This window comes from Sceloporus occidentalis, unplaced genomic scaffold (assembly GCF_023333645.1).
Source record: "Sceloporus occidentalis isolate IW3139 unplaced genomic scaffold, rSceOcc1.0.p SCAF_8, whole genome shotgun sequence".
Classification (NCBI taxonomy): domain Eukaryota; kingdom Metazoa; phylum Chordata; class Lepidosauria; order Squamata; family Phrynosomatidae; genus Sceloporus; species Sceloporus occidentalis.
In genome coordinates, this window is record NW_028316988.1 from 17,719,131 (window position 1) to 17,744,959 (window position 25,829).

The 25,829-nt window shown below is 43.5% G+C and overlaps 1 protein-coding gene across 5 annotated transcripts; it reads right to left on the bottom strand.

Annotated features, from left to right (window-relative positions):
• Positions 1–479: 479 nt before the first annotated feature.
• Positions 480–25,061, bottom strand: LOC149308072 (golgin subfamily A member 1-like). 5 transcript variants are annotated; one of them, XM_089535023.1, is made up of 24 exons: positions 24,987–25,061; positions 20,000–20,278; positions 19,477–19,567; positions 18,416–18,490; positions 16,603–16,700; positions 15,589–15,621; positions 14,820–14,948; positions 13,197–13,366; positions 12,629–12,740; positions 11,938–12,033; positions 11,074–11,199; positions 10,594–10,689; positions 9,811–9,906; positions 9,588–9,680; positions 8,912–9,064; positions 8,120–8,215; positions 7,372–7,452; positions 6,352–6,454; positions 5,729–5,889; positions 5,087–5,239; positions 4,670–4,729; positions 3,086–3,232; positions 2,616–2,702; positions 480–2,164 (listed from the first exon to the last, which is right to left on the bottom strand). In XM_089535023.1, the coding sequence occupies exons 2-24, from the start codon at positions 20,126–20,128 to the stop codon at positions 2,084–2,086; spliced, it is 2,466 nt and encodes an 821-aa protein (XP_089391149.1). In that variant the 5' UTR covers positions 20,129–20,278; positions 24,987–25,061; the 3' UTR covers positions 480–2,083. The 5 variants fall into 5 exon arrangements, with proteins under 5 accessions (XP_089391149.1, XP_089391148.1, XP_089391150.1 ...); XM_089535022.1 differs by having other exon boundaries at positions 9,588–9,683; XM_089535024.1 differs by lacking the exon at positions 18,416–18,490 and having other exon boundaries at positions 9,588–9,683.
• Positions 25,062–25,829: the final 768 nt, after the last annotated feature.

The window sequence follows — 25,829 nt, forward strand, 5'->3', positions numbered from 1 at the left end:
AGCTCCTGGAAACTGATACTTGATGACAGCCTATCTGCCCTAAGGACATAGGGATCATGTTTTTCTTGTTCTGATCCAGAGAAATGCTGAATATAATTTTTAAAGTTGTTATAATCTGGTGATTTTAGTAAGAACTAAGCCTGTCCTTTTCAGGACATGAGGAGGTTTGCTCATCAGTGGAGAAGGTACAGTTCTTCAGTTAAAATGCCCATCATTTCTCAGTGCTGATGCACTCCAACATCCTGTGGAGGGACACACTTTCCCCATAGCTTGTCTTGATAAAATCGTAACCCAGAGATCAGCCCTATGCCAGAAAGAGAAGGAAGGGAAGTATGGGTTTCCAAAATCCAGGGTTGGCCAGATTTTCCAAGAATAGATTCTCTTAAGGTCATCATCACATTAAGAGAGATAGCTCTTTCAAATACCTGGCAGTTCTACAGTCAAATATATACAAAGAAGGGTACAGGCAAGAAGATAAATAAGTGAGCCTCACGGTTTAATCAAAAATGTATTGCACCACAAATTAGGTTTCTAGAAGCCATTACATAATATAATCCATATGTACACTGAATGAGTCGGCTAGCCAAGTGTCCCTAAATGCCTTTTTGCTATATACATACGCTGTAGGTGGTTTGTGTTTCCTTTGTACAAGAAAAAGTGCATTAGTTGCTGCTATGAATAAATATACACACCTCATTCTCGCTCTTGAAAGCTTACAAGAATTCAGCGCTAAGGCTACTACAGTCTGTCCATGAGGGTTTCTATGCAATACCGTGACAGTGGTTCTTCTTGAGCAGTATCAGGAGACCCAACTGTTACAAATTTTACTCCATGCTCTTAATAAAGAAAAATGCAATCCCCTCATTGAATTTTCCTTGGTAAGACGTTGCTCAAAATACTGTTGCTTTGCAACATGCAGTAATAACCAGAACTGCAACCTGCTGCATTACATGGTTGGTGTTCCTGTACAGTATGTAGCATCACTAAATACACTGGTTAGGTTATTAAAAAAATAACAACCCTGCAGTTTGTAAACTAAGGGCGTAGTGTGTTGTTTTTGGTTATTCAAGAAAGGAACAAAGTAATCGACAGCAGTTTCTTCTTGGAATAAGTCAAGCTGAATACAATAACCCTCAAACAGCAACACAGAGTTAGAAAAAGTTACTTCTTGTCTACAACTTCCAGAACCTCATCAGACAGCTTTCATGCTGGGAGTTGTAGACCAAGTACGTGCCCAAACTGGTTAAAAGTTAACTGCAATTGTGTGACCCAGTCCATCAATTAAAGAGTAACAAATGCTTCTTGCGCCAGTTGTGGGTGAAACCTATTCTAGGATATGTTTTCAGAGGCTGGTGCACATCACTGGGTCACTAGCCCTTCCTACTCCCTTCAGCCCGAATACAGTTCCAGATAAGCAGACCTGCTTTAATAGCAATTCTGTCAAGGAATCAAGTTTTGGTGCCTTGTCTTAATACTAAGCTCTCTGTTTCCGCTTTTAAAATGAGTGGCTGCCATCCACTTCCCAGTCTGTACATTGCTACACATTTAATACACCAGTTTAAAAGGCAAGAGTATTGTCATAACGACGATTTAAAATTATTTTTCTGTAAGAAAAATAAAGCTGGCCAGCTCTTAAAAAGTTGTGCTCTCCAGCTGGTGGCCTAGGATGCCCGTTCCAGAGAGGTTGAGCGCACCAGACGCTGCAGTCATAGGAAAGTCATGTTCATAAGCAAGGGAGGTGTTAAATCTGAGAAGACCAAGTAACTTCCCATTCCCAGGGGAAGCTGGGAAGGATGCAAACACAAGACCCACTGGTTGCTTCCAGTACATTGTTGGGGTAGTCCGTGCTACCAATTACTGCCACCACACGGCCCACCCTGATGGATGTGATTCCCAAAGGTGTCACCAGCTACAGCAAAGAACATTGGTTTTCCAGTACAGCTTTGTAAACATGTTCTCCCCCCAAAGTTCTTGTACAAAATACTGCGGTGAGAGCAAGTAAGACCTCGGTGGATGCAGCATCCTTCTCACAGGAAAAAAAAAGCAACTTGAGGCAGGCAAAGCAGCACATCCTCAGGGTCTTTTACAACCAAGGCGTCCTTGGACTTGAGATAGAAGGTCGGATACTACCCCTGGGAGGTGGCTTTGACCCAAACCAGGACATCTGGGTAGGGGGATAAGCACAATATAAATCAGGATACGGTGGTTCTATGGCATACCTTTTTAAGTGTCATCAGTCACAGATGTGGCAGTTCCCAGCATCTAATGTGCACATTCATTGCTAATGACCCCAGAAATAGATGGACTAGCACCATAGTTCCTTGCAGGATGCAATTCACAACTTTGTCAAAAACAGGCCTGAGCTTTTATGATTTCCCAACGTTTACTGTATATACTGTATCTATAAACTGATATAAAATTTTAAAAGGGAAACAAAAGAGGCTTGCTTATGAATGCACAAAACTGCCTCTTGTGAGAAGTCTTGCACTGGGGGTGCAGCAGCAAAAGGGGAGTAAGTGGTCTGGTGACTGCTTCACACATGCAAGCCATCACTTCCACTCCACAGATAGAAAGGCATGTGTGACCTCACTGTAAGAGTTCAAACGGAGCCTTACCTTGTACTCCAGTGTTTCCTTGAGCATGTTTTCCTCCTCTTGAGAGAAGTTGAGCAACATAGATACGGCTTTGATTAAATGAAATGCCTGAAATACAACCGCAAACATGACACAGTGGGTCAAGTGTAAACCAAGGCACAGCCAACTAATGAGGCACGGAGGAAGCTCTGAACTCTCATAAGTGCATAAGAAGAGGAAAAATCATGTCTATTCTATGTTAGGTTCTGAGCTGCATCTGCACCTAGTTGCCAGCTGAGGTCCAACAGATGCCACAACAAGACCGGACACAACCATCAGATCTTATTCTAGATATGGATGAGCTTTTCACATTTGTTTCAGCAAAAACACTGGAAGGTGCATAATGCTATCCACTCTACTCAGAGAAATGTTGATCCACAGTCCCTCTGCCCAAAGCCAATGGTTAAGACTAGCAGCACAAAAGCACTTTTTTTAACAGTAATAAAAATTACCTCAGATTCCCTGCAGGACATAAATTTTAGCACCACGTGCTTAAGGTACTCAAAGTTTATCTCTCGGGAGTCATTTAGGTCTGCATTGTTTGTCACAGTCAAGGCAGCAGTGGGTGCTTCAGGGACCTCGCCATCAGGCCTGATTTTCTGAAAGAGGGAAACATAGTACAAGCATAAAATAACAGGGGGAAAAATCATATAGCAGGTGGAATGCATGCCACATTCTCCAGGTTGTCTTGGAGAGTAAGCTATCTGCAAAAGAGTGAAACTACCTCACCATTTAACCTTGTAAAAAGCGTGCGTGCACACTCCATGTTTGATACTATCACATTCTGTACTGGCGGACCTAGCAACCTGCATAAATTATGCAGATGTATTTACTAAATTTATACCCTGTTCCTCCACCACATGGTACTCAAGATGGCTAAGAGCAAAAAAAGCAAATATAACAAAATAAGATGTGAAATAAAAGGAATATAGAACAAGGTGGGGGGGGGGGGAGCCAACCAAATACAGCACATTTACAAGTTAGCCTATAGGCCAAAGGCCAAAGAATGTTATTGCCCAGTAGAAGAGAGGTGTTGGAGATTATAATAGCCAAGGCTACTTTGGATAGGATTTCCAGAGCCTGGAACAGACCCTAAGAAGAACGTCTATTCATTTCCTTACCAAATGTCCATTGCAGATTGATAGAACAGGGGAAAAAAGGTCCCCTCCAGAGATTTTAAACAGCTGTCAGGCTCATAAAGAAGAACATAGTTCTTCAGGTAGCCTGGCTCCATTCCTGTGGAACCCTATAGATTTACCTATCATAATCCAGGGAAGGAGATTTTTTCACAGTTAACACTATTTCACTCCCACCTGGCCCTTATGGTTTTAGGTAAGGCCCCAGCCTATCTTCTACTTCCACTCTAACAAAGAAGCAATGGGAGAGCAACTGTGCCCTTGGCCCTAAAGAACCAGCTTCCTCCCTCAGTGTTCCTGCAGGCTTGGAGATTTTCCCCAGACATCACCTGCCTGACAGGGAAATAACTAGGGACTATCTGGCTCTCACACTGAATTTAATTTTTCACAGCCACTTAAATTGCACCAGACAAATGTTGGATTCAGCAGCACTTGCTGTTTACTGCTCTAATTCTGCTAGTGCCAGCCCAAGGCACTGAGAGTATCCACCATTCTGGATTCTAAAATGCTAGCAGGGATTGCCCACACTCACTCAAGCACTTCTCATCCTGTCTTCAAAAACAAAGCTCCACAAGGCCTTACTTTCAACTCTGTAAGAGTTAGAAACTTGCTTTAAAAAAACAAAACAAAACACTGGCACTCTCAGGACAGAGATTTCTGATCCCATGATCAAATTAATCAGTTTGTGTTTAGGAATCATGGTACAAACATGCAACACTGAACTATGAAGGGGAAGGCCAACACTAGGATAGGGAACTAGAATATTTTCTTTTCAAATGACCTTGTTGGCCAATTCTGGGAGCTGCTGATCAGAAAGTGATTTTTTAGCTGTTAAAGAGTGCATAGCTAGCCTGGTGGACAGTTGGGGAAAAAAAGACTTCAAGGGTAGACTCTACTTACCAGTTCTTTCTGCAAGGTCTTCTTTAGTTCTGTCATTCTCTGTTGTAGCTGCTTTATCATCTACCAGTGGAGAAGTGGGGAGGAAGATAATTTCAACTCACGCACCTAGTCAACACAATATCTTTCCAGCAATATCTACTTAGTGTTCTGTTATGCAAATTGCACTGCTTTGTGTAATTAGCATAAGGGTGAGTGTTACCCGTGCTGCTTTCCTTTCACACAAGAAAGAAAAGAATAATTGTCTGTTACTATTTTACTATTCTCAACATAATTGACTGAAGATCCAAGTAGACCCTCTTCAGAGACTCTTTTATATCCAGAGACTCTTTTATTTGCAGTTGGATCAACAGAGGCATAAGTCTGGAAATGCACAGGAGAAAATTATCGATAGGCGTCCCGACAGAGTTGATCCCTCACCTTGTTCTTCTCTGCAATTTGCTGCTCCAGATCTCTGTTCTCCTTCTGGAGCTGGACTACATCTGTAGCAGACACCTCCCCATTGGTAGCAGCTTCTCCATCTTCAGAGGGGTGCAAGTGTTTTTTCAGGGCTGCTGATACAAGTGTAGCAGCCTGCAGAAGGCAAGAAAGAGAAGAGCTGAAAAAACACAAACAATGAAATGGAGCTGCATGCAAGTTGAGAAGGTTCAAGGCAGGCAGGTACAAGAGGGGAAAGCAGAGAGCAAAGAGAGGAATACTCCCTCTGAACTGAGAGACCTTCAGGGTCTAAGGAAAAAATAACCTCTAGCCACTCAAAATTCTTTAACTGAGGGACTGGCATCTCTGATACCCTTACAAAGATAGAGGAGAACATTTAGTTATGAAAAATACTCAGAAGTAGAACTTTGAGAAGTTACCTTTTTGGTCTATCAATCCTGAACCACCCAGCCAGCATTAGTCATGCTGCTTCTAAGAACGTTAGTACAGAAAGGCAACGTTTCCAAGTTCTAGTCAGTAGACTACACCTAGCCCGCCCCCCCCACTTGCTCCTGGTATGCTCAGTGTTTTTTTGGGCAGGAGAGGAAGTCTACCCATCCCATCTCAGGGCTCATTGGTGCTCACTTGTTTTTCACCGGCTGCCAGGCGCTCCTGCTGTTCCCGCAGCTGGGCGTGCAATGCATTCCTCTGCACTTCTGCCTCAGCTTCTTGCTCAGCAGCCTGCTGCTGGCACAGCTTTAGGCTGGATTGCAACTGTTGGATCTGCTGCACAAGTGCATCATGGCCTAGGAGAAAGAAAAATGGCTGATCAGAAGGGCAACTTCCTGACATTAAATTAGAACAGAAGAGGGAGAGGTAGAATTCTTTCTTTCAGGCACTCCACTTTTACCCTATCCTTTTGCCAAGGAACACAGAGGGGTGCTGGTATTCCCCTAACTTTCTCCTCATAACCAGCTTTGTAGGTCAAGCTGAGAAAGGGAGCAACTGGCCCAAGAGCAGATGAAGAGTTTTATGGACAGGTGGGAATCTGAATCTTAGTTCAAAGGTTTAACTGCTGTAAAGAATGATAAGGGGCACCTTATGAGAGGCTCAGATGGTGGAGCTAAAACCCACAGATGTTGACAGGATTAAGAAAATGTTTTCTGCACTCAGGCTGGGTTGGGGGCAGATTCAAAGGAAGGAGGCTTAAGTAATGGCATCAACAACTTGCCAGTAACAATGGACAGGTACGATTCACAGGTTCTCACCTTGCCTTAAGTGCTTCAGCTCTTCCTCCTCTTTCAAAAGTGTGTCTGTTTTTTCAGCGATCAATAGTTCTTTCTCCTTTAATAATGACGTCAAGTCTGAAACCTAACCATCAGGAAAAAGGGCCATAAAGTGTGTCAGACTGCAACTACTAGTCCTTATTTTCAAAATGTCCTGGTATCTGTATGTGTGTTTATGATTTGTCATAGTTTGCATATATTAAAACCCATCAAAGATTACAGCACAAACCAATCTCTGCTTTCACACGACAGATCCCCATGACCATTTCTGATTTCAGTTCTTTTGGATTAATAGCAGAAAGAGCCCATGTACCAAGAGTCACTCTGCCAGGCTGGATAAGGGTGCAATGACCACATGAAATTTCCCATTTGAAACAGCAGGTGGCAGGTGCAAACCCATCACTGAAAAGGAAATGTGGTGAAGAGAAAGACTCCGATCAGCCAGCAAAGGAGAAGCAGGGAACTGAAGAGTCCCACTCCCTGCCAAAAGGAACATAACTCCGAAAGCCAGTTGTCCTGGAGTTGCAGACCTGCATGATAGTTCAAGAGAATCAAGGCTGCAGGAGCACAAGATCTGACTTGTAAACTGCCTGGCGATCCCTCAGATTGAAAGATTACACTCAGCTAGGTATTAATCTTCAGAATAAACAAACTGCTGGGATAAATGGTCTTCAGAGTTGTAGTCCGACACTCAAACCACTATACCACTATACTATACCATGCTGGCTCTGGAGGCCAGGGTTCAAATTCCCACTTGGCCACAGAACTCAGGAGTTTATCTTTCCTATCTTTCCTAAACTTCCAGTCACTTTCAAAATTGGCAGGAACCATTTTTTTAGTCCCTAAAATTAAGCAGAACATCTGCCAAGGCAATAGATAGCTGCTGGATTCTAATATTGCTTACACTCAAAAGCAATTTCAGGAAAGAATGCTTTGGGCACAGCATCTCACAGCAATCGGTCCTAACAGAAGGGCCAACGCCAGACTGATGCAGCCTCTCACCTGCCGCTGCAGTAGCTCTTCCCTTTGCTTTTGTGTTTCCTCCTGAGTTTGGGCAATTTCAGCATGACTTCTTATTTCAGCCTGCAAAAAAGACAGAAGCCTGAGATGAAGAAAAATCCAAAATTATAAGCAGTGAGGAAAATGTTGTCACCCCTACCAGGGTCATTGCTATTTTTATATGGACAAGACACCCTCCACATGCCAACGGGGAGAAGACGCATGCTCCAGTTACTAAAGATCTCTCTTTCCCCCAACAAGTGCCCCTTCCCTTTCTCTTTCCCCTTCTTAACAGCAAGAATAAGCTGGGCAACAAACAAGAGATAAACAAAAATCTTTCATTCAAGAAAGCAGATGATCACCTATCGCTAGCTTTGACATTTAACACATCTAGGCTTGATCAAGAGCTCATCTCCCTCACCAATGCAATTCTTTTCTTTGGATAGGATGAAGAACAAATGCATTTATTTATATTTATTCTCTGCTTCCCAGCCCATACTGGCTTCCTACTAAAGTCCACAATAAGGTACAATCTATCAGGGATAATGTTAATGGCGGCCTCTTCTGGCCCTTTGGAGCCAATGTCCTAGTCCTGGTTTAAACACCTCCTCTCCAAAGGGAAGGGAGTGTGTGCGGACTCACAGTGCTGTCTTGTTATTAAAAACAAAGTGTATCTGCTACAAAATGTTGCAGCAGGGTCCCAACGGACTAAATGTGGCTCTCAAGAAGATCACAAGTCCTGTCTCCATACCTTTAGTCTTTCAAGTTCTGACTCTTGCAGCATTAATGAGTTTTCCATGTCTTTGCATCTTATTTTAAGTTCTTCATTTTCTTTCTCCAATTGGCTCTAAATGAACAGAGATAAATATAAGACCATATTTTGATCCGGCAATTCTCAGATATTGTCTCCAGAGTAACGTGAACCTAACATTGGCACACTATTTTAATTTCATCTTATGTGATTATGTTAATGGCTCACATCAGGTATCTATATGTTAACACTAGTAGTGCTTTGTTAACTGTGGTTTAAACTAATTATTTTTTTTAAAAGACTATATTTTTATCATATCTATTGGAACTGCTACATAGAGATAAAGTTGCTTTATTTTAGTTAAATACTGCCCTTACTCCCATCCCACATGGTTCAAGAAACAGACTGCAGTTCAGTAAGAATGACTGGTGTTCAAATTCGCTTCAGACCCAAACTCATTGAATGATCTTGGCCAAGTGCTCTATCAACTTTTGTTTGCCTCAAACAGGAGAGAGATAACCTACTTCACAGAGGTACTGTGAGAAAATATTGGAGAGTGAGATAGTGTTTCTGCCTCAGAATGTAAATCATATGGGTACCAACATTTAAAAATCTCAGCAAATAATTCAAAACCAGTATTATCTTAGTTCAGAAAAAATATGACACCACATTCTGCCCATATATCCTCCTCCCTCTCAATGCGCAGCTACTCCTTGGGCAGAATTTTAATTTTCTTTTATATAGCCTAGAAAGGAAAAAGAATGCTGCTCTGAACATGGGGATGTCACTCACAATCTTGCACTGGGAAGCCACCCTTTCAGACTCCTGTGCAGCTTCAAGGGCTGCAGCCTGCTCCTCCAGCTTTCCCATTTGCTCTGCGTAGTGGCGCTGCGCAGCAGAAAGGCCTTCCTCCGATTTGATTCTCTCCAGCTCCAGGTCTGCTTGCTGCCGGGAAGGAAGGGAGGTGAGGGCAGAGAAAGAGGCAAGTTCTGAATCTCCCTTAACTCTGCAGGAGGAAATTTTATGGCCAAAGTGTTCTTTGTTGCTCCCCCACAACCACCCACTCACCCCCCTACAAACAAACAGTGATGGGCATACAGGATGGCAAGTACGAACAATATTTATTACTGTTGTGTACCTTCAAATCGTTTCCAATTTATGGTGACCTTAAAGCAAACCTCTCATGGTGTTTCTGTGGCAAGGTTGGTTCAGAGGTTTGCCGTTGCCTTCCCCTGAAGGCACATTCCACACGGTGCTAGCTTGGGAAGCACCATTTTAAGGTCCCAAATTGTGTCTAGATCCAAGGAATGCCAGGTGCAGTAAGGCTATATTTCAAATCACCACATTGGGACCTCATACCCACCCTCTCCACTAAAGCTCGCAAGTCAGGTTGGGATATCTATTAAGCATTTCCTTTCTACTTTACGTTCTCGGTGATACTGGTAGAGGCTAAACCATGCCAACTCACCAGCTTTTGAATCTGTAGCTCTCTCTCCTCTATGTCCTCTTTGCTTTTTGCTGCTGCTTCACTGGCAAGCCGGAAAGCTTGCTCAAGATCCTTCTGCTACAAAAACAAGAGGTTGTTCTTTCCTTGGATTTTGACACTGCAAATGCCTACACCACCTCCAACCAACCATCCTTGCAGCATGGGAAAGGGTTAAGAGAAACATACCAGCTCACATTGCCACTACCTGCTGCAAAGTGCTTTCCTGGAGACTGCGCACAAGCTCCTCTCTCTCGCTCAGGCATGCCTGTCCTTCAGCCAATTTGCCATTCAGTTTGTTGATCTAGGATGTAACACACACCATCTCTGACTCTTGAGCTGAAACGCACAACCAGGAGAATCACCTGGTGCAACTTTCACCAGCCGCACCACGTCGAGTGATACAGCCGGCGAGAGCAAGTGGGGAATCTCATGTTTGCAAGTCATGCATCATCTGTTATCACTCCCATTTCCAGGTACAAAATAGGCATTTTCTCTTAGAATTCTAGTATTATATAGGCAAGGAATGGTTACGGGTTGTTGTTACTGTTGTTGTGTTCCTTCAAGTTGTGTCTGATTTATGGTGAACCTAATGTGAACCTATCATGGGGTAAACCAATACAGCCCCCCCCCCCCCCAAGGCTGCCCTAAGACATTCAAACCTCCCAAAACATGGCAAGCTTGTAACACTTCTGGCTAGAGAGATATAGCAGCTTGCAAAAATACACTCACTGGTCTATAGGCTTATCCTGTTTGGGCCAAATATGAAGAACCAGTTGCAGTTATTCAGTAATCAATGAAAAACACTCTGCACATGCTTAGAGGAAACCACAGTTACTTCATATATTGTTGGTGGAAGAATACCATGGAAAAACAATGAGAAGCCCCTCCAAATTATGCCCTCATGTTTACCGAGCCAAGGGGAATTCTGTGGAAAATCTAAGTGACCAGCACAAACCCAGGCCTCAAAGACCAATCCTGCCCAACATACCTGCGTCTCTAGCAGACTCATGCTCTCCGTGTGACTTGTCCGTGCGGCCAAGAGCTGCTGCCTGGCCTCCTCCAGCCGCTGTTCCAGAGCACTTTTCTGGAAAGGTTAGATATGGCAGCTGCTATTATTTATTAGTAACTCTTACTAATATTCTTTTATAGAATGTTCTTTTGACTTTCAAGGCCCTCCTAGCAGCTAATATCAAATAACAAAATATGTATTATCTATATATAATATATTATACCCTGAAATGTACTGAACCCGTATGCGTTTTCCCACAGGAAAACAGCAACTGTCACCACCTGACAGTGAACATGAAAAGATCCCAGTGCCCTTTCTAGGAAATGTATTTTAGAAGCTGTGAAACGACAGAATGTTGTTCTCCCACAACACCAGATGGAGGAGGGAGGCAAAGCCAGGGTCACCCTCAAGACAATACTCTGCCATCACTTCTAAATGCCACTAGCAATCCACATTTACCTCTTTGAGCAGGTCCCGAATATGCTCATCACCAGAGAGGTTCCCTTCAAATCGCTTCTCCAGCACGGTCACTTTCTCTTGCAAGTGGCCAACTAGCTGGCTTTTCTCCTCCACTTCAATAATCATCTGTTGGAACACAAACATACATTATTTGCTCTGCAGCCATTTGTTGGGAAAATATTCAGGGAACAGACACATTTAATAGTAAGAGATCTCTCCTCACATGAGTCTAAAGAGACCTGTGTTGGCACCATCTCTCTGTCTTTGGCAGAACCGGAGAGTTATGGTTTTCCAATACGGCTTTTTTTTTAGTTCATTCTCCTTTTGTTGTTATATGGCTTCAAGTTGTTTCTAACTTATGGAGACACTATCATGGGGTTTTCATGGCAAGATTTGTTCAGAGGAGGTGTGCCACTGCCTTCATCTGAGACTGAGATCAAATGACTTGACCAAGGTCACTCTGTGGGGATCAAATCCTGGGCTTCATAGTCCAACACTCAAACCACGATGCCATGCTGGCTGTCTTAGCACATGCAATTAATTTATTTTTTAAATTTCTTTGAGGGATTAGGCATTCCAAAAAGTAAGAGAAAGAAAAACTAATTCAGTGGCATCCAGAGCTATGTCCAAATGTTTAAACAGAAGGAAAGATGACTACCAAGAGGAATTTGAGACGTGATGAACTCATGGAACCAACACATTGGCTATTCCTGTAATGTGATCTTCCTCTATGTTTCAGCTTTTCCAATTCCCAGATATTAATGATATGGCTCTAGACCAAGTCTTGTTGTGCCTGAACACTGGAAGTTCTCTTAGCCCTTTTGCGATTTTTAATAGCCACTTTTCAGAACATTCAGGCCTTACCTTTTGCTTGTGCTGTTCATACTCCAGCTTCAAAGAGTCATGCTCTCCCTGTAAGGTTTCCAGTCTCTTTTCACAACAAGAGGCAGCAACCTGAGCCTAGAATGTTGAAGAAAAAGGCCCCTAAGTCTAACCTTGATAAATACAATGGCCCTACTCTCCCTGGAGCTTTAGGGATAATGTCTGAAACCAAATTTAAAAATTATGACCTAGGATAAGGATGAAACATTATTTCGTAGGATTCTTACTCTGGGATGGCAACCTCTTTATTTTTTAATGTCAAAAATGTTCATTCATCCTCTTTTTGATGCTGAGTCACTTCCCTCTTTGTAGAATAGTACACTAAGCCCAACAGAGACCACAAACCTATTATTTAAAGCAGGGGTTCCCAACCTGGAGTGTCCACACTCCCAGGGGGTGTAAGATACAATTTCAGGGAGTGTGACTAAGAGTGACCTGTTTCATTTTTCACTGGACCAGACATACAATATTTGGCATTCTTTCAGGATCTAACAAATGAATCGAACAGACTTTCACACTTTTTTGATCAGCTAGGTGTAGTTTCTCTGGATATTATTGGATGGTAACTTTTGGCATATCTCAGCATTGGCTATGCAGGTTAGCATAGATGGGAGCAAATAACATCTCCTCCCCCCACTGTCTATAAAGAAGTGCACTGAATCTCTTAACTTACATTTTGTAGATCTACTGATAGGCGTTGAACGTAGGCTTGGAGCTCATGGCCTCGCTGCTCTAGCATGGTGATCTTGCTTTCTGCACTCCTCTCTGCATCTTCAAGCTCAGCTCTAAATGAAAAGGTAATGCCCTAAACAATTTGCTAGTCCCAACTACAGTAGACCAACTCAATCAATATCTGAAGGGCAAGTTGTTACTTATATCAGTCTCATTTCTCCATCAATTCTACTTTAGGTGGGATGAGCAACTGTATTTAGCCGAGTGTCCAGAAGGGTGCCGTGACATATGGATGGATACAACACAAATTTCTAAGTCAGGCTGGAGCAAACAAGGTGGCCCACATTTAGACTTGGAAGCCTTCTACAATCTTAGGTCCTGGGGCTGGAGGCTTTTTTTTTGGCTGGCCAGGTTTGATTCCTAGCCTGGACATCCCAAAGGCCTTATCCTGCACTCTCTCTCTCAGGGTTGGCCACTGCACACCGTTATCACCAGTCTGGTTTGGGCACACAAGGCCTTGCAATCAAACAATATTCTGAGCTGTCTCAAGCACAGCATCAATTCTCTACCTCTCTGCCTGCAGGTCCGCATGCTGCTGCTGTAGCTCCTGCAGCTCTGCAGCCAGGCGTGTGGACAATGCACGGGAGACCTGCAGCTCCTCTTGGACACATGCCACCTCTTGTGTAGCAGAGCCCAGTTCTTCTTCCATCTGGGCCAGCAACTCTTCTTTCTTCAAAAGCTGGAGATTCAAAAGCAACAACAGTTCAAAAACCAAGTTCGCCTAATGGAGATGACTCAAGGGCATGGACGGGCTTCTCTTTTTTTAATGTTGAGAGTTGCATTTTGTTGGGATGGGAGAGTGTAATCTGTCTTGGTCCACCTGCCAGTGTGGCACTAGATGGAGACAGAAAAGATTATGCCATCCTCATTTTTCTTCCCCCTTCTTTTTATTCACTTAGACAGGGAAGGGACAGACAGACAAGGGTCTGAACATATCACTTTCAGAGAGCCTGGAAATTGGTTCAAGGGATTCAGGTTGCCTATCCCTGCTCTGGAGACACAGCAAGGAACTTCTCAAACCTGCCCTGTCTTGGCACATGAGCTTCTACCACTCAGTAGCCCAGGGACTGATCTGGAGGGAAAGGGATCAGCTGACTCACTTGCACCACCTACAAGTCCTAGGCCCTGGCACTGAGACTAAATCACGAAACTAGACTATATCTCCATTCCTGAAACTGAAACCCTCAAGCCAGGACCCCCAGGAACTACAGTGCCCGAGATAACCACACTGAAGAACCTGCATATTTGCTCCCCAAGGGCCAAATCTGCTCATCACTGCAGGCAATGTACCCATTGTGGAACAACCAAGAGAAAGAAAAACGCCAGGCTCCAGGCAAGAGAGCAGCCCTTTAAGCATGTAGTTTTGAGCAAAACATGTCATTTCTTTCTTTACTGTGAACTGTTGGGAGTTCTGAAAAATGCATCAGTGAGTACTCTCTCTAACCGCTACTTCACCTTTCAATTAACATATCTTAGCTCCCCATCTGTCCCAGACCATGCCTGAACTGGTTTCTCCCAACTATCATGCTCTACTCTCACCAAGACTTGACTATCTGAAGTCACAAGATGCAGTATGATTACTAAAGCCAAGCTGGTCTTGATCCAGACAGTGCCTAGAAGAGAAGGCAATAGCAGATCACAGTCTATGACATAGCAAACGGCCCCTGGTCTTATTCCTGGCATCTCCAGAAGGCTTTTTTAAAAAGGCCTTTTTGGGGCCTAAATTAGTCTGAGCCCCCCAAAATGTGGCGAAGATGGCACCTACTAGAGAACATTTGGGTAGCTGAGGGCCTCCTAGGAATCATTTTTGCTATGATTCTATCATTTGGGGGAACTGGTGGCCACAAGCAGATCACAGGTTGCTCTTCACCCACTTCTGAGCTAGATAAACCGATAGTCCAATTTGGCATAAGGCATCTTTCTATGTTTCTACTCTGATATTATTTGGTGAGTGTCCTTCGTGATTCCCATGACTACAGAAATTCAGGACCGTAGAAATACTAATAGATCAGTAGGAGATAGTAGGCTAAGGAGTCTTTTGGGACAGGGAAGCCAAGGTTCCCTGGATCATTTCTCTGGAAAGCTGGAACTGGCTAGACCCAGTTGTCCTTCTCCAAATGAGACAGCCTTACCATGTGCTTAACTTTAGCCAGCTCCTGCTGCTGAAAACCTTCCAGTTCATCAATCTCATCCCTCTTCTGGAACAGGTTCAAACTCTGCTCTCTCATTTCTTGCAACTGTGCTGAAAGGAGCTTCTTCTCCTGTTGACCGCCCAATACAGACACAGGAAAGAGGGTTCAGGGAACTTCCCAACTCCAGTGAAAAAAATCAATCAGATTTGACAGAGAGGGAGCTGCTCAGTAGCTGGAAGTCCTGCCTGCCTGAACCTCAAATCGTAAAACCCTGTGCAGATTTTGCAATCTGGCCTGCATCAGTTAACTTGAAAAGAAATACCTGGCATCTTTTCTTTCCTTACAGAAAAACAAAAATGAAATATTTCCCCTTGGTTTAGTCCCTTGGGAACATTCTGGTGGCAACCATATCTACAGTATGTCTCTGCACTTCAAAAAGAAGTTGAACAGCTCCCTACTGAGGATGCTCTAATTTCTGTATTGCGGTGGTGTGTGTGTGTCTATATGGTCCCTTCAAACTCTTATAATTGTATGAATCTAAGGAATCCTTGCAGACCTGACCAACTAGACTGTAGTCCTTTGCATAGCAGGAAATCCAACCCAGAGAGATTAACCTGTTTAAGATGTCTCTAGCCCATCTAGAAACCAAAACCAAGGGGAGGGGAATGGCTTTAAAGAAGATAGCTAGTACTATCTCTGCCCATCCCTGTTTCTACAGAGATACCTAGTATGATCTCTACCCATCTCTGGTTTTATGTAAGCCACTTGCCTTTTCAAGATGAGAAAGCTTCTCTTTCCATTCCTGGGAAATGAGAAAAGGACAAATCAACATTGGCACACCTGCACCCGAAGCCTATAGGAAATAAGGCTGGGAGAGAGGGACTGTCTGGAAGAAAGTCACAGGGGAAAAACTAACTACAATCCAGAACCAATAAGGTGGGAACCCATACCACAATTCTTCAAAGGAACTGCAAGGGCTGGCACCATTGTTACATCACAGAGGCTGCCTTCCTTAAACTGAACGTTCAGAGGAAAAAAATCTCTCTGAAAGAACACTGTCAGTACAGCAGGGAAGACAGGGAACCTGTGGCCTTCCAGATGTTGAACTTCAACATCCATCCTCCATGCCACTTCCATGCTAGCTGGGTGATGGGAGCTGAAGTAAAAAAAAAAAAAAACATCAGGAGGACCACAGATTCTCTCACTCTTGCAACAGAAGAAGGAAAAGAGGTGGGTGTGAGTGACACCTGTGACAACTCAGCCTGAGTTGCACTCCCCCCCTCCTTAGAGATATAGTTTTAAATCTCTATTGGAGTCCACTAAGGAACCTTGATGCCTCCCAAGCATAAATGAGGTTTCCTAAACAAAGGCTGAGTTCAGTCATAACTGTGTGCCATCCAAGCCTAGGGGAGGTACATTTTATATACTGCTATAAAGGAGATAACAGACTGATTGATTACATTGCAAAAAGGGTTGGCAGAGGACAATGCTAAAACCACCAAATGGCTGAGAACAGATTTAAGAAGGGGCTAGTGATGAGTAGAAATGTGGAGGATAATGTGATTGGAACGTACTGGAAGAGTGACTTCCAGATCCTGAACCTGTCTTGACACATAAGGCTGCAGATGATGCATATCTAAACATTACTGCTGGAACTGAAAAATACAAATACAGGTGCACAGTGAGCATTGCCTGTCTATAAAACCTTGAGCAGTTTATTGCACACACACACACGCACACAGGTTTGAAATTCCTGGAGCCATGGATTTCCTGGAGAGATTACCTGGTCTTTTTTCTCCAGTGCCAAGGCCATTCCTTCTGCCATCTTGGCAGTGCTAGCCTGATGAGCTTCATTCTGCTCCTGGAGTTTCTTCACAAAGGCTGCAAAGGAAATGTAACACGTGAGCCACAATGACAATGCACTTGAAAAGTCTCTACTTAAAGATTTCTCCCAGAATACTTTAACTGTGATTTATTGCTAATCGGGATCAACACCTCAGCCAAAAGAAACAGCTGACAAGCCCAAGGCTCCTTGGAATTGCTTTCCTAATGTCAAACCATGGTTTGGCATTCTTCCTTGCACCCTCTCAGTGTTACCTGGTACACCATTACATTTTGCATTTTCTTTTAAAATGGTAAAAATTGTTGTACTTAGTGGCACAGATTATTCTTTGCATCAAAAACTAGCTGTACCACAAAAACTGAACTATGCAACTTCCATACATATTGTAAACTAACCATATAAATACATATATCAGTTAATATAAGAACAAAGGTAGGCTTGGAATCCAAGAAAGATACACTCAAACACTAAATTAAATGTAAAAATTAACGTATAAATGACCAAACCAAAAAAATTCATAAAATTTTATTTTTAATTAAAGAGCAGAAAGTGGAAGCCAAAATGTTTAACTAAAGTCTTAAATCTATCTGTTTGATTATTATTTGTTTGCATGCCTGTACATGTACACACACACACAAATGTGTACATAATGTATTATTTTTAGGGTATTTATAACAAGAGAGTAACATAAGGTAAACATTTAGCAACACCAGCTTCCTTCTATCTCCCACTAAGCTCCAGCTGAAACACAGTAGCTTCTTTGTCTACTACAAATCAAGGAGAAACTGTGGTGTTATGTGACATTTTAATTCCTGATGTGCAAAGAGAAACTGAGCCAATTCATACAGAAGCATTCACCCCACCAAACTAATACACAGGAAGGAATATTGGAGAATGTCACCTTGACTGAAACACGATGCCCAAAACAACTTAACTGTAGGATCAGACCACAGGGAGATGCCCATATTCAATATGAGAAAGCCACAGCCCAAGGCTTAGGTTCCAGCCTATCAAGATCCCCAGAACTGTGGGTGGCTTGACATTAGGAACAGAAGAAAACAGAAGGATTTCATTTGGCGAGCAGAAGTCAGGAAGCTTTTGGATTGGCTAGACCTGGAACAAATACTGGACACTCCACCTCATCAGAATTTAATTTAATACTAATTACATTTATCTCCTGCCTTTTTGACAACGAACGAAAGGCATTGTATAGGGCTCTTCTCCTCTACAATTTATCTGAATAACAACAATGTGAGATAAACTAGGCAGGCAGAAATAGAGTGATAGCCCATCCTCACACAGCAAGTTTCATGGTTCAGTGGAGACTTGAACCTTGATCTTGAAGCTCCCAGTCCAGCACTCTAAAGCAATCTCTCTCCTGTTTTCCATCTCAAGCACCACTGACCCTGTTGTTCTGCCTAACATATAAGTGTGCTACTAAGAAAGGTAGCTTTAAACTTCAAGGCTGGCACTGCACTGGCCCTCTGTGTATCTTCTGCAATCTGCCCTCTGCCCAGATACCTTCCTCCAGCACAGGTCCCAAGTGACCCTGCCTTGGAAAACCAACAAACCCTTGACCCAGAGAAAAAAATCAAGCATGGTTTTCTCTGTCTTCTTTTGTTGCTGGGTGGCGAGTTTACATCTAGTATTCTTGGGTGACTTGGCTGGCTACATACGGCAGTCTCAAAGAGAGCTTTGAACATTGCACTTTCAGAGACTTCTTACAAGAGGGAAAGAAAAGATGAGTACGTACAATCTTGATGGGTCTCTAAAGCATTCTCAAGCTTCTCCTTAATCTTCTGCAAGTTTCGAACCTGTTCAGCATAATCTTGGGGGAAAGGAGGCAGCGGCACCAACCGGATATGGACAGACAGTAGGAAAAGCCGGAGGGATGAGGGTTTGAGAAACAACAACAAAAATGGTAAGTGAAGACAGGCAACGATTTTCTTTGTCTGAAAATCATTTCTGTTAAGGCAAGGCAAAGCAACTGGCCTCACCTCAACACCAGGCAAAACAAGATGCTGCTACTGCACACTAAATATGAAGGCAAGAGGAGGTACAGACAAAAGGAAATAGTCTCAGTCTTGTCAGTAATGGGAATTATGTATATCCCAGTGCTGTAAGGACTGGAGTGGTTATCTAGTCAGAAAGGCTCTCCCAAACCTTGTGATTTTAAAAAGCCCATCTGAGCAGACTAAGGAGGCTGGTCCTTTAAAAGCAAGCACTCTGGAATGTAACAAATTGTAAAGGACATCATTAAATTCTTCTGCCACCTAAACAAGGGCAATGCATTGGTCTGTATAATTTAACTATTTGGCTAAGTGAGACAGAGAAGTAGGGATCAGACATTATACTTCTTTCAATTATACCCTTTTTAATCAAACTGTGCTTTCTACAGTAAAAAGCCAAATATCTTACACAGTATCAGTTAGCATAAGATGCTTTTTAAAGTAAAAAAATACTTTCTGCAGTTTACCACTGTGGTTATAACTTTACAAGCATGGGTAAGAGGTACCTGTATTTGATAATAGGACCCTCATTAGCCCAAAGAATCACCTGGACGGAGCACAAATGAGCCTTTGGTCTTCCAAAAACCGCCTCCCCATTCTAGACAATAGCAGTTGTTTCTTTGTATTTCAAGGTGAACATACTGAAAACCTACTCGTACAGAAAAAGTGGAATGACCACTGGACTCCTGCTACAGTAGATCACAGAAGCAGAATGGGTGGGAGGGATGTAGGGCGCTACACATTTTGAGTCAGCAATGGTTACAGCTCCTGAAATCCACAGCACCACAAGCAACAAGAAACATACCAGACAGCTTGACTTCCAGCTTCCGTATTTGTTCATTCCTTCGGAACAACTGAGATGAGAGGTCCTCTCTGGAGCTGCTTCCATCAGAGGGCTTGGGAAATTAAGACACACATAGGAGGTCTCACTATATAAGCTCTGTAATAGTAACCTATCAGAAAGGTACAGGCATATCATAGGGCTCCATGACACTCTCTCTCATGATTAAAATGTACTTTGGTTGGGCATGTTCCTTTCTCTAAAGTCAAGATTGGTATTACTCACTTCTCATTTACTGTTCGCATGACTTGCAACATATTTTTATACTAAGCTAAGCAGAATCTGTAACAAGTGCAAGTAGACTATCATGTACAGTAACTAGAGGGATTGTTTTCAGCATGCATTGGAAGCTTTAAGAAAAGCATATGATATCAAGGACTATTGCCTGTTGTTTTCACATTACTTTTTAATCTATGTTCTGGTGAGACACTGTCTAGGGTGGGCTGGGGAGGGAATGCTACACCTGAACCCAGCCTTGGACACTTACAAAGTCATCCCCAGAATCTGCTCCCATGGATGTGATGGACTCCTTGCTGACCGATCTGGGCATTCTGGATACCCCTCGGGGAGCAGTAGCCGCTTCTTCAGCAATCTTCTTCTTTAGTTTTGCAAACATCTTCTCAATGCCAAGACCTCAAAGATAACAACTGCTCCAAACCAGGTTGTCAACACACAAAGTAATGGATCGAGGAGATCTCCCTCTGGGCCAGATTTATTTTCCATCCAGTCAATTCCACTCCCTCAAGGGGCTCATAGTCCAGCAGTGCTTGGAAAGTAAAAGAAAAAAGACAGACATGTGTGAAAACCAACTACGACAAGAGAGTTCAATGAACAGGGACAAGCCTATCTACAGAGAGTAGTAGTTTAAGGACTGTAGTTTACAGTGTGACGTAGTGGTTCGAAAGTTGGACTACAACTCTGGAGACAAGGGTCTGATTCTTCGCTTGGCCATAAAACCCTCTGGGTGACCCTGGGCAAGTCACATGCTCTCAGCTTCAGAAGAAGGCAATGTCAAACCTTCTCTGAACAAATCTTGCCAGGAAAACCCCATGATAGGTCCACTATAAGTTGGAAACTATTTGAAGGAACACAACAACAACAACAACAACCTTGTACTTAGACTAGTTTCAACTTTAAAACTTTGGGTCCTACTGCTGGCTGTAAACAGACACACAGCAGGAGAACCCAAATTTTTGAAGTATGTGTATATGCTTTTAAGTCCTGTCAACCTTTGACAACCCCATGCGTTTTACAGGATTTTCTCAGGCAAGGGATATTTAGACATGGTTTCGCCAGTTCTTTCCTCTGCTGTTTGCTAAGGCTACTCTGTTCTCCGCCTCTCCTCTGACACCCACAACAAAGCAAATAACATATTATGTGACTGGGCATGTGACAGTTTCCTGTGTGTCATGACAAGCATCCCATTGCAGTGTGGCAAAATCCTGGAAGAGGAGAATCATAAAGTCTTCAGATCAGTTTACAGCTGAGTGACAAATTGAAACAACACAACATTTTCACTAGCGTTTCAACTCAACTCTTCCTTGACCCTTTAAGGGATTTTCTGGCAGATTGTGTTAGTGTCTCTTGACCTCCCAAACTGGAAATGGGGGGGGGGGGGGTGAATTGCCTTCCTGATATTGCTGAACTGCAGCTCACATCATTCCTCAATATGGGCCTCCAAGATCTGGAGAACCAACCCATTGCCTACCCTTGTCCTAAATTTTCAGTAGATGAAATGAAATGTGAGCGGGGAGAAACAAAGGAATGATGTAGGATTGATTGGCTTTGAATTTGAATGTAACATTTAAGCCATATTAAGTGCCCTTCACTGACTTTTTCTGTCCTAATTAAATGCTTCAGTTCAGCGATGTTTTGGCAACTGGAAAAAAATTAGACAGGCTGAGCATCTGAAAATACATATTTAATTAGACATGCTGTGTATCTGAAAATATGTATGTTATCTGGTAAATAGAATTTCAAACACACTTATAAAACCAGATCTACATCTATTTAGGGGAATTTCCCCCAAACTTTATTGTTTAAGATCCCACCCCCACAATTGATATTTTCTATGTAGAAAGATCTACGTTGCTGTTTCTGAGCAACACTTGCAGAACCGCAGGTGGAGGGTCCCTATGACCATTCAGGCAGGTTTGAACTAGCCTTTTCATTACATGAACTTGAAAAGCCGTTCTTGATGTCTATTACATCCACACCAATTTCACTGCAGCTCTCAAAGGAGGCAGATCTTACACGCTCAGTTCAGGCACAATTATATCTGAATCCTAACAGAAGAAACAAAGAGTAGCTGCATTCTCTCCTCTAAGGTGCCCAGACCCTGCAAATCTCAAGAACTGAAGCCAGACAATGGTCGGCATGTTTTCTCCAAACTAAGGCTTAAAGGAAAGTCAAATTATGAGAGGAGAGCCTTAAAGAGCTGTTTAGGATGCTGCCAAAGCATGTGGCTTTACTAAGAGAGAGAGGCGTCAAAGAGCCAATTTTGCAGAGCCAGTTTGTAATGCCATCATATACTTGCTCAATTCGTTGGTTATCCTCTGGCCGAGCCACTCAGAGAAACAGCTACAGCTGCAAAATCACATCATGAATTGGGGAAGCTCATCTTTCCCATCAAAGGAATTGCAGAAGTGCTGAGCTGGTGTTTCAGAACCTGTCTATGATTCATTTATACCTTTCTCTCACATACACACAGAGTTACAAGCGCAGCAGCACCTTTAGACAGCAACTGCGTCACACTAGCCATTGACTTGAATGCAACCGGAGACACAACACCATCTTGACGTTTCCCACTTGCTCCTTAGGAAGAAAAATGATATGAAATCAGAATGAAAGAACTAAGTTTGGACCTACTCTTCCAGGAGTGCTATTCTAGTATCTGAGCAAATCAGGTCACCAGAATGGCAATCAATACAATGCTTTGTTGAAAGTATCAGAAAAGAGATCCTTGCCTTTATAACTTCTGAACTTGCTGGACTAAATACGCAATGTGTTCCCAGCTTGCTGGGGGCAATTGTCTTATAGACTACAAACAGCTGAGTCCACTGTTAAGCAGTATAGAAATGCTATGGCTATTTTTACCATACATCAAAGGAGTCACAGACAGAATCGGGAAACTGATGAGGAAACACAACCTCCAGATGGTCTATAAACCAACCAAGAAAATCCAGCCAATGCTTTGCTCAGCGGAGGACGGGAGGGACCCTCTTGCAGCTGCAGGAGTTTACTGGAGAAGTCTACATAGGGACCACCGAATGCAGCATCCAAACATGAATCAAGGAACATGAGAGACACTGCAGATTGGGTCAGCCAGGAAAATCTGCAGTAGCCGAACACATTAGAAACCATCCTGGGCACAAAATGTTGTTTGAAGACAGTGAAATTCTGAATCATGCCAACAGCTATCAGGTCAAAATGCACAGGGAAGCCATTGAAACCCACAAACAGCAAGACAGCTTCAACAAGAAAGAAGAAACCCTTAAACCTTAAAGGAAACAAGGTCCTGTTACAGACTGCCAAAATAAAGCTGCTTCGGGTCTCTTTGGAGGTATGCTGTTTAAATGATGCATGCATCCTAAGAATCCGGAAGCTGCACCAAAGCTGCACTCCAGTGCTAAGGAATGGAGTGTGGCTTTGGCGCGACCTCTGGATTTGTAGGACCCACGCATCATTTAAATAGCATACCTCCAAAGAGACCCAAAGCAGCTTTACTTTGGCCGTCTGTAACAGGGCAAGGTTTGGCTGCCAGTCCTGAAAAACACCAAACTCAAGACCCAGCAAAACGCAAATGAAAACCATTCAGGGTCAGGGGATTTCCCAGCAAACAATAGATCTTGCATTAAACAGACTCAAAGTGTCTTTGCAGATCCTCCCAACCTGAGGCCTTGCCATCAACAACAAAGCAATGCACACATTAACATGGAAATCACTCCTTCCAACCTAGAGTCACACAATATATATACATATATATATATATATATATATATATATATCCCCAACTCCCTTCCATGCCAGCATTCCCTGAAGATGCCAGCCACAGAAGCTGGCGAAACGTCAGGAATAAACACTTCTAGAACATGGCCACATAGCTCCCCAAACCCACAAAAAGCTATTGCTATTGCCATATGCAGAGGGAGGCAACACTGGTTGCACTAGGAAAGCAGACACCCAGCGCATGAGAGGCTGTCCAAAGCATAAGAAACTACCTACTTCCAGTTCACTTTATCTACCTAACACGATCCCCTCAGCAACCATGAATAATTCACTAAGCTCCTTGCTAACTCTGCAATGGCTATTGGATACCAGGCGCTGCCACATTGACAGACAGAGCCTCAAAGAGCCTCTCATTGATTCTCAGGCTGACTTTGTGAATACAGTACCAGGAGCACAGCCACAGACTTCACCTTACCCTTCCAGGCTCCCACTGCTAGGACTCAAGGAAACACACAGATCAGGTATATCACAGATTCATAGAGCTGGAAGAGAGAGACCCCCAAAAGGGCCCTGATCCAGTCCAACCCCTTTATTCTGCCATGCAGGAACTCCCAGTCGAAATATCCTCATTGACAGATGGCCATCCAGCCTCTGCTTACAGACCTCTAAGGAAGGAGACTCCGTCACACTCCAAGGAAGTGTCTTCCACTATCAAACAGCCCTTACTCTCAGGAAGTTCCTCCGAATGTTGAGCTGGAGTCTCTTTTCCTGGAGCTGGCATCCATTGCTCTGGGTCCAAGCTTTCTCCCTCCTCAAAATGACATCCCTTCAAGTATTTAAACAGGGCTCTGGTATCACCCCTTGACCTTCTCTTCTCCAGGCTAAACATCCCCAGCAGTTCCCTAAGGCCTTCCTCATAGGGCTCCATGGTTTCCAGACCCTTCACCATTTTGGTCTCTTCTTTGGACACACTTCTCAACGTCCTTTTTGAATGGCTTTGCCCAGAGCTGGACACTATACTCCAGGTGGGACCTGACGAAAGCAGAATAGAGGGGCGCTATGACTTCCCTTGATCTGGACACTAGACTTCTATTGAGGCAGCCGAGGATCGCATTGGCCTTTTCAGCTGCATCGCAGCAACTCTGCCTCTGGAGATCCATTGCCACGCAGCCCTTAATGAAGCTTGCCTGGCCATTGCAACCCTGAACGTGGCCGCTCTCTTCTAATCCCAGAAGCATGGGAGTTGCTCTGACTGCCCTGGCGCAGTGCTAGGGAATGCTGGGAGTTGTAGTTGATTGTGGCACCAGAGTTCTCTCTGGCAGAGAAGGCTGAATAGCTCACAAAACTACAGTTCCCAGAATTCCCTCGCTCTGGGCCCCACAACAAACTCCAACTCCCAGAATTCCATAGCAGCCTTGAGACAGACGTCCTTCCTCCTCCGTCAGGTTAAAAGGAGCCTTTTCATTAAACCGTGTTATTAAAGGAGCCCAAACCGGAGGAATTTAACCCTGCCTTGTTCAACTTACCAGCTGCGGCTGACAGAAGAGACGCCTCGGCGCCGACGCCCGACCCGGAAATGCTTCCACCGGCTGCCGGAAGTGACGCGGCAGAAAAATGAACTAGTGCGCACGCGCAGGACGGAACGGCGAAGCGAAGCCCTAAGAAGGGGAGGCGATGACGTCTATTGTGGGCGTGGCGTTTGACGATGCCCCGCCCCTCGCGTGACTGCAAAAAGAGCGGGAAACGCTCCTCCCTTATTTACCTCAGAGAGGTCGTTCCCTGATAGCACTGCCTTCGACAATTGTGTCGTTGTGTATTTATTTTCTGTCCCGCCTTTCTCCCCAACAGGCGCCTCACAATAACAGTTTTAAAAAATGTTGCAATAATATTAATAATAATAATCACAAATATTAGCATTACAAGACCTATCCCATATAAAGCCCACTCCATAACTACACATTGTTGTGTCTCTTCAGGTTGCTTCTTGGCCAGATTTCATTAAGGGCTGTGTGGGTTTTTTTGGCCTTCCTCTGAGGCTGAGAGAGTGTGACTTGCCCCAAGTGGGCTTTCCATACACAAGCAAAAGGAATTCGAACCCAGGTCTGCCTTGGGAGTGCACCTTAAAAGCACAGTATAAATTAAAAACACATAAAAGTGAGCATTAAAATAAGAATTAAAACAATTACTTAAATCATTCCCCAAACTTTGGTCTTAGAGATGTTATTTTTTGGACTTCAGCTCCCAGAATTCCTGACTATTGGCCAAACTAGCTAAGGCTTCTGGGAGTTAAGAGTAAAAAAAAAACCCCACAGGAGAATACTTGCCCATAGGGATTCATTGAGGAATATTTGCCCATAGGGAAACATAGG

What these genes read in the sequence shown, in the direction of transcription:
- LOC149308072 (XM_089535022.1), bottom strand. Translation starts at nt 20,128, where the DNA reads ATGTTTGCAAAACTAAAGAAGAAGATTGCTGAAGAAGCGGCTACTGCT. An exon ending in CACTGGAGAAAAAAGACCAG is followed by an intron (nt 15,622 to 16,602) that starts GTAATCTCTCCA and finishes CTCATTTCCCAG; the next exon opens with GAATGGAAAGAGAAGCTTTC. An exon ending in GCGGACCTGCAGGCAGAGAG is followed by an intron (nt 12,741 to 13,196) that starts GTAGAGAATTGA and finishes CTTTTCATTTAG; the next exon opens with AGCTGAGCTTGAAGATGCAG.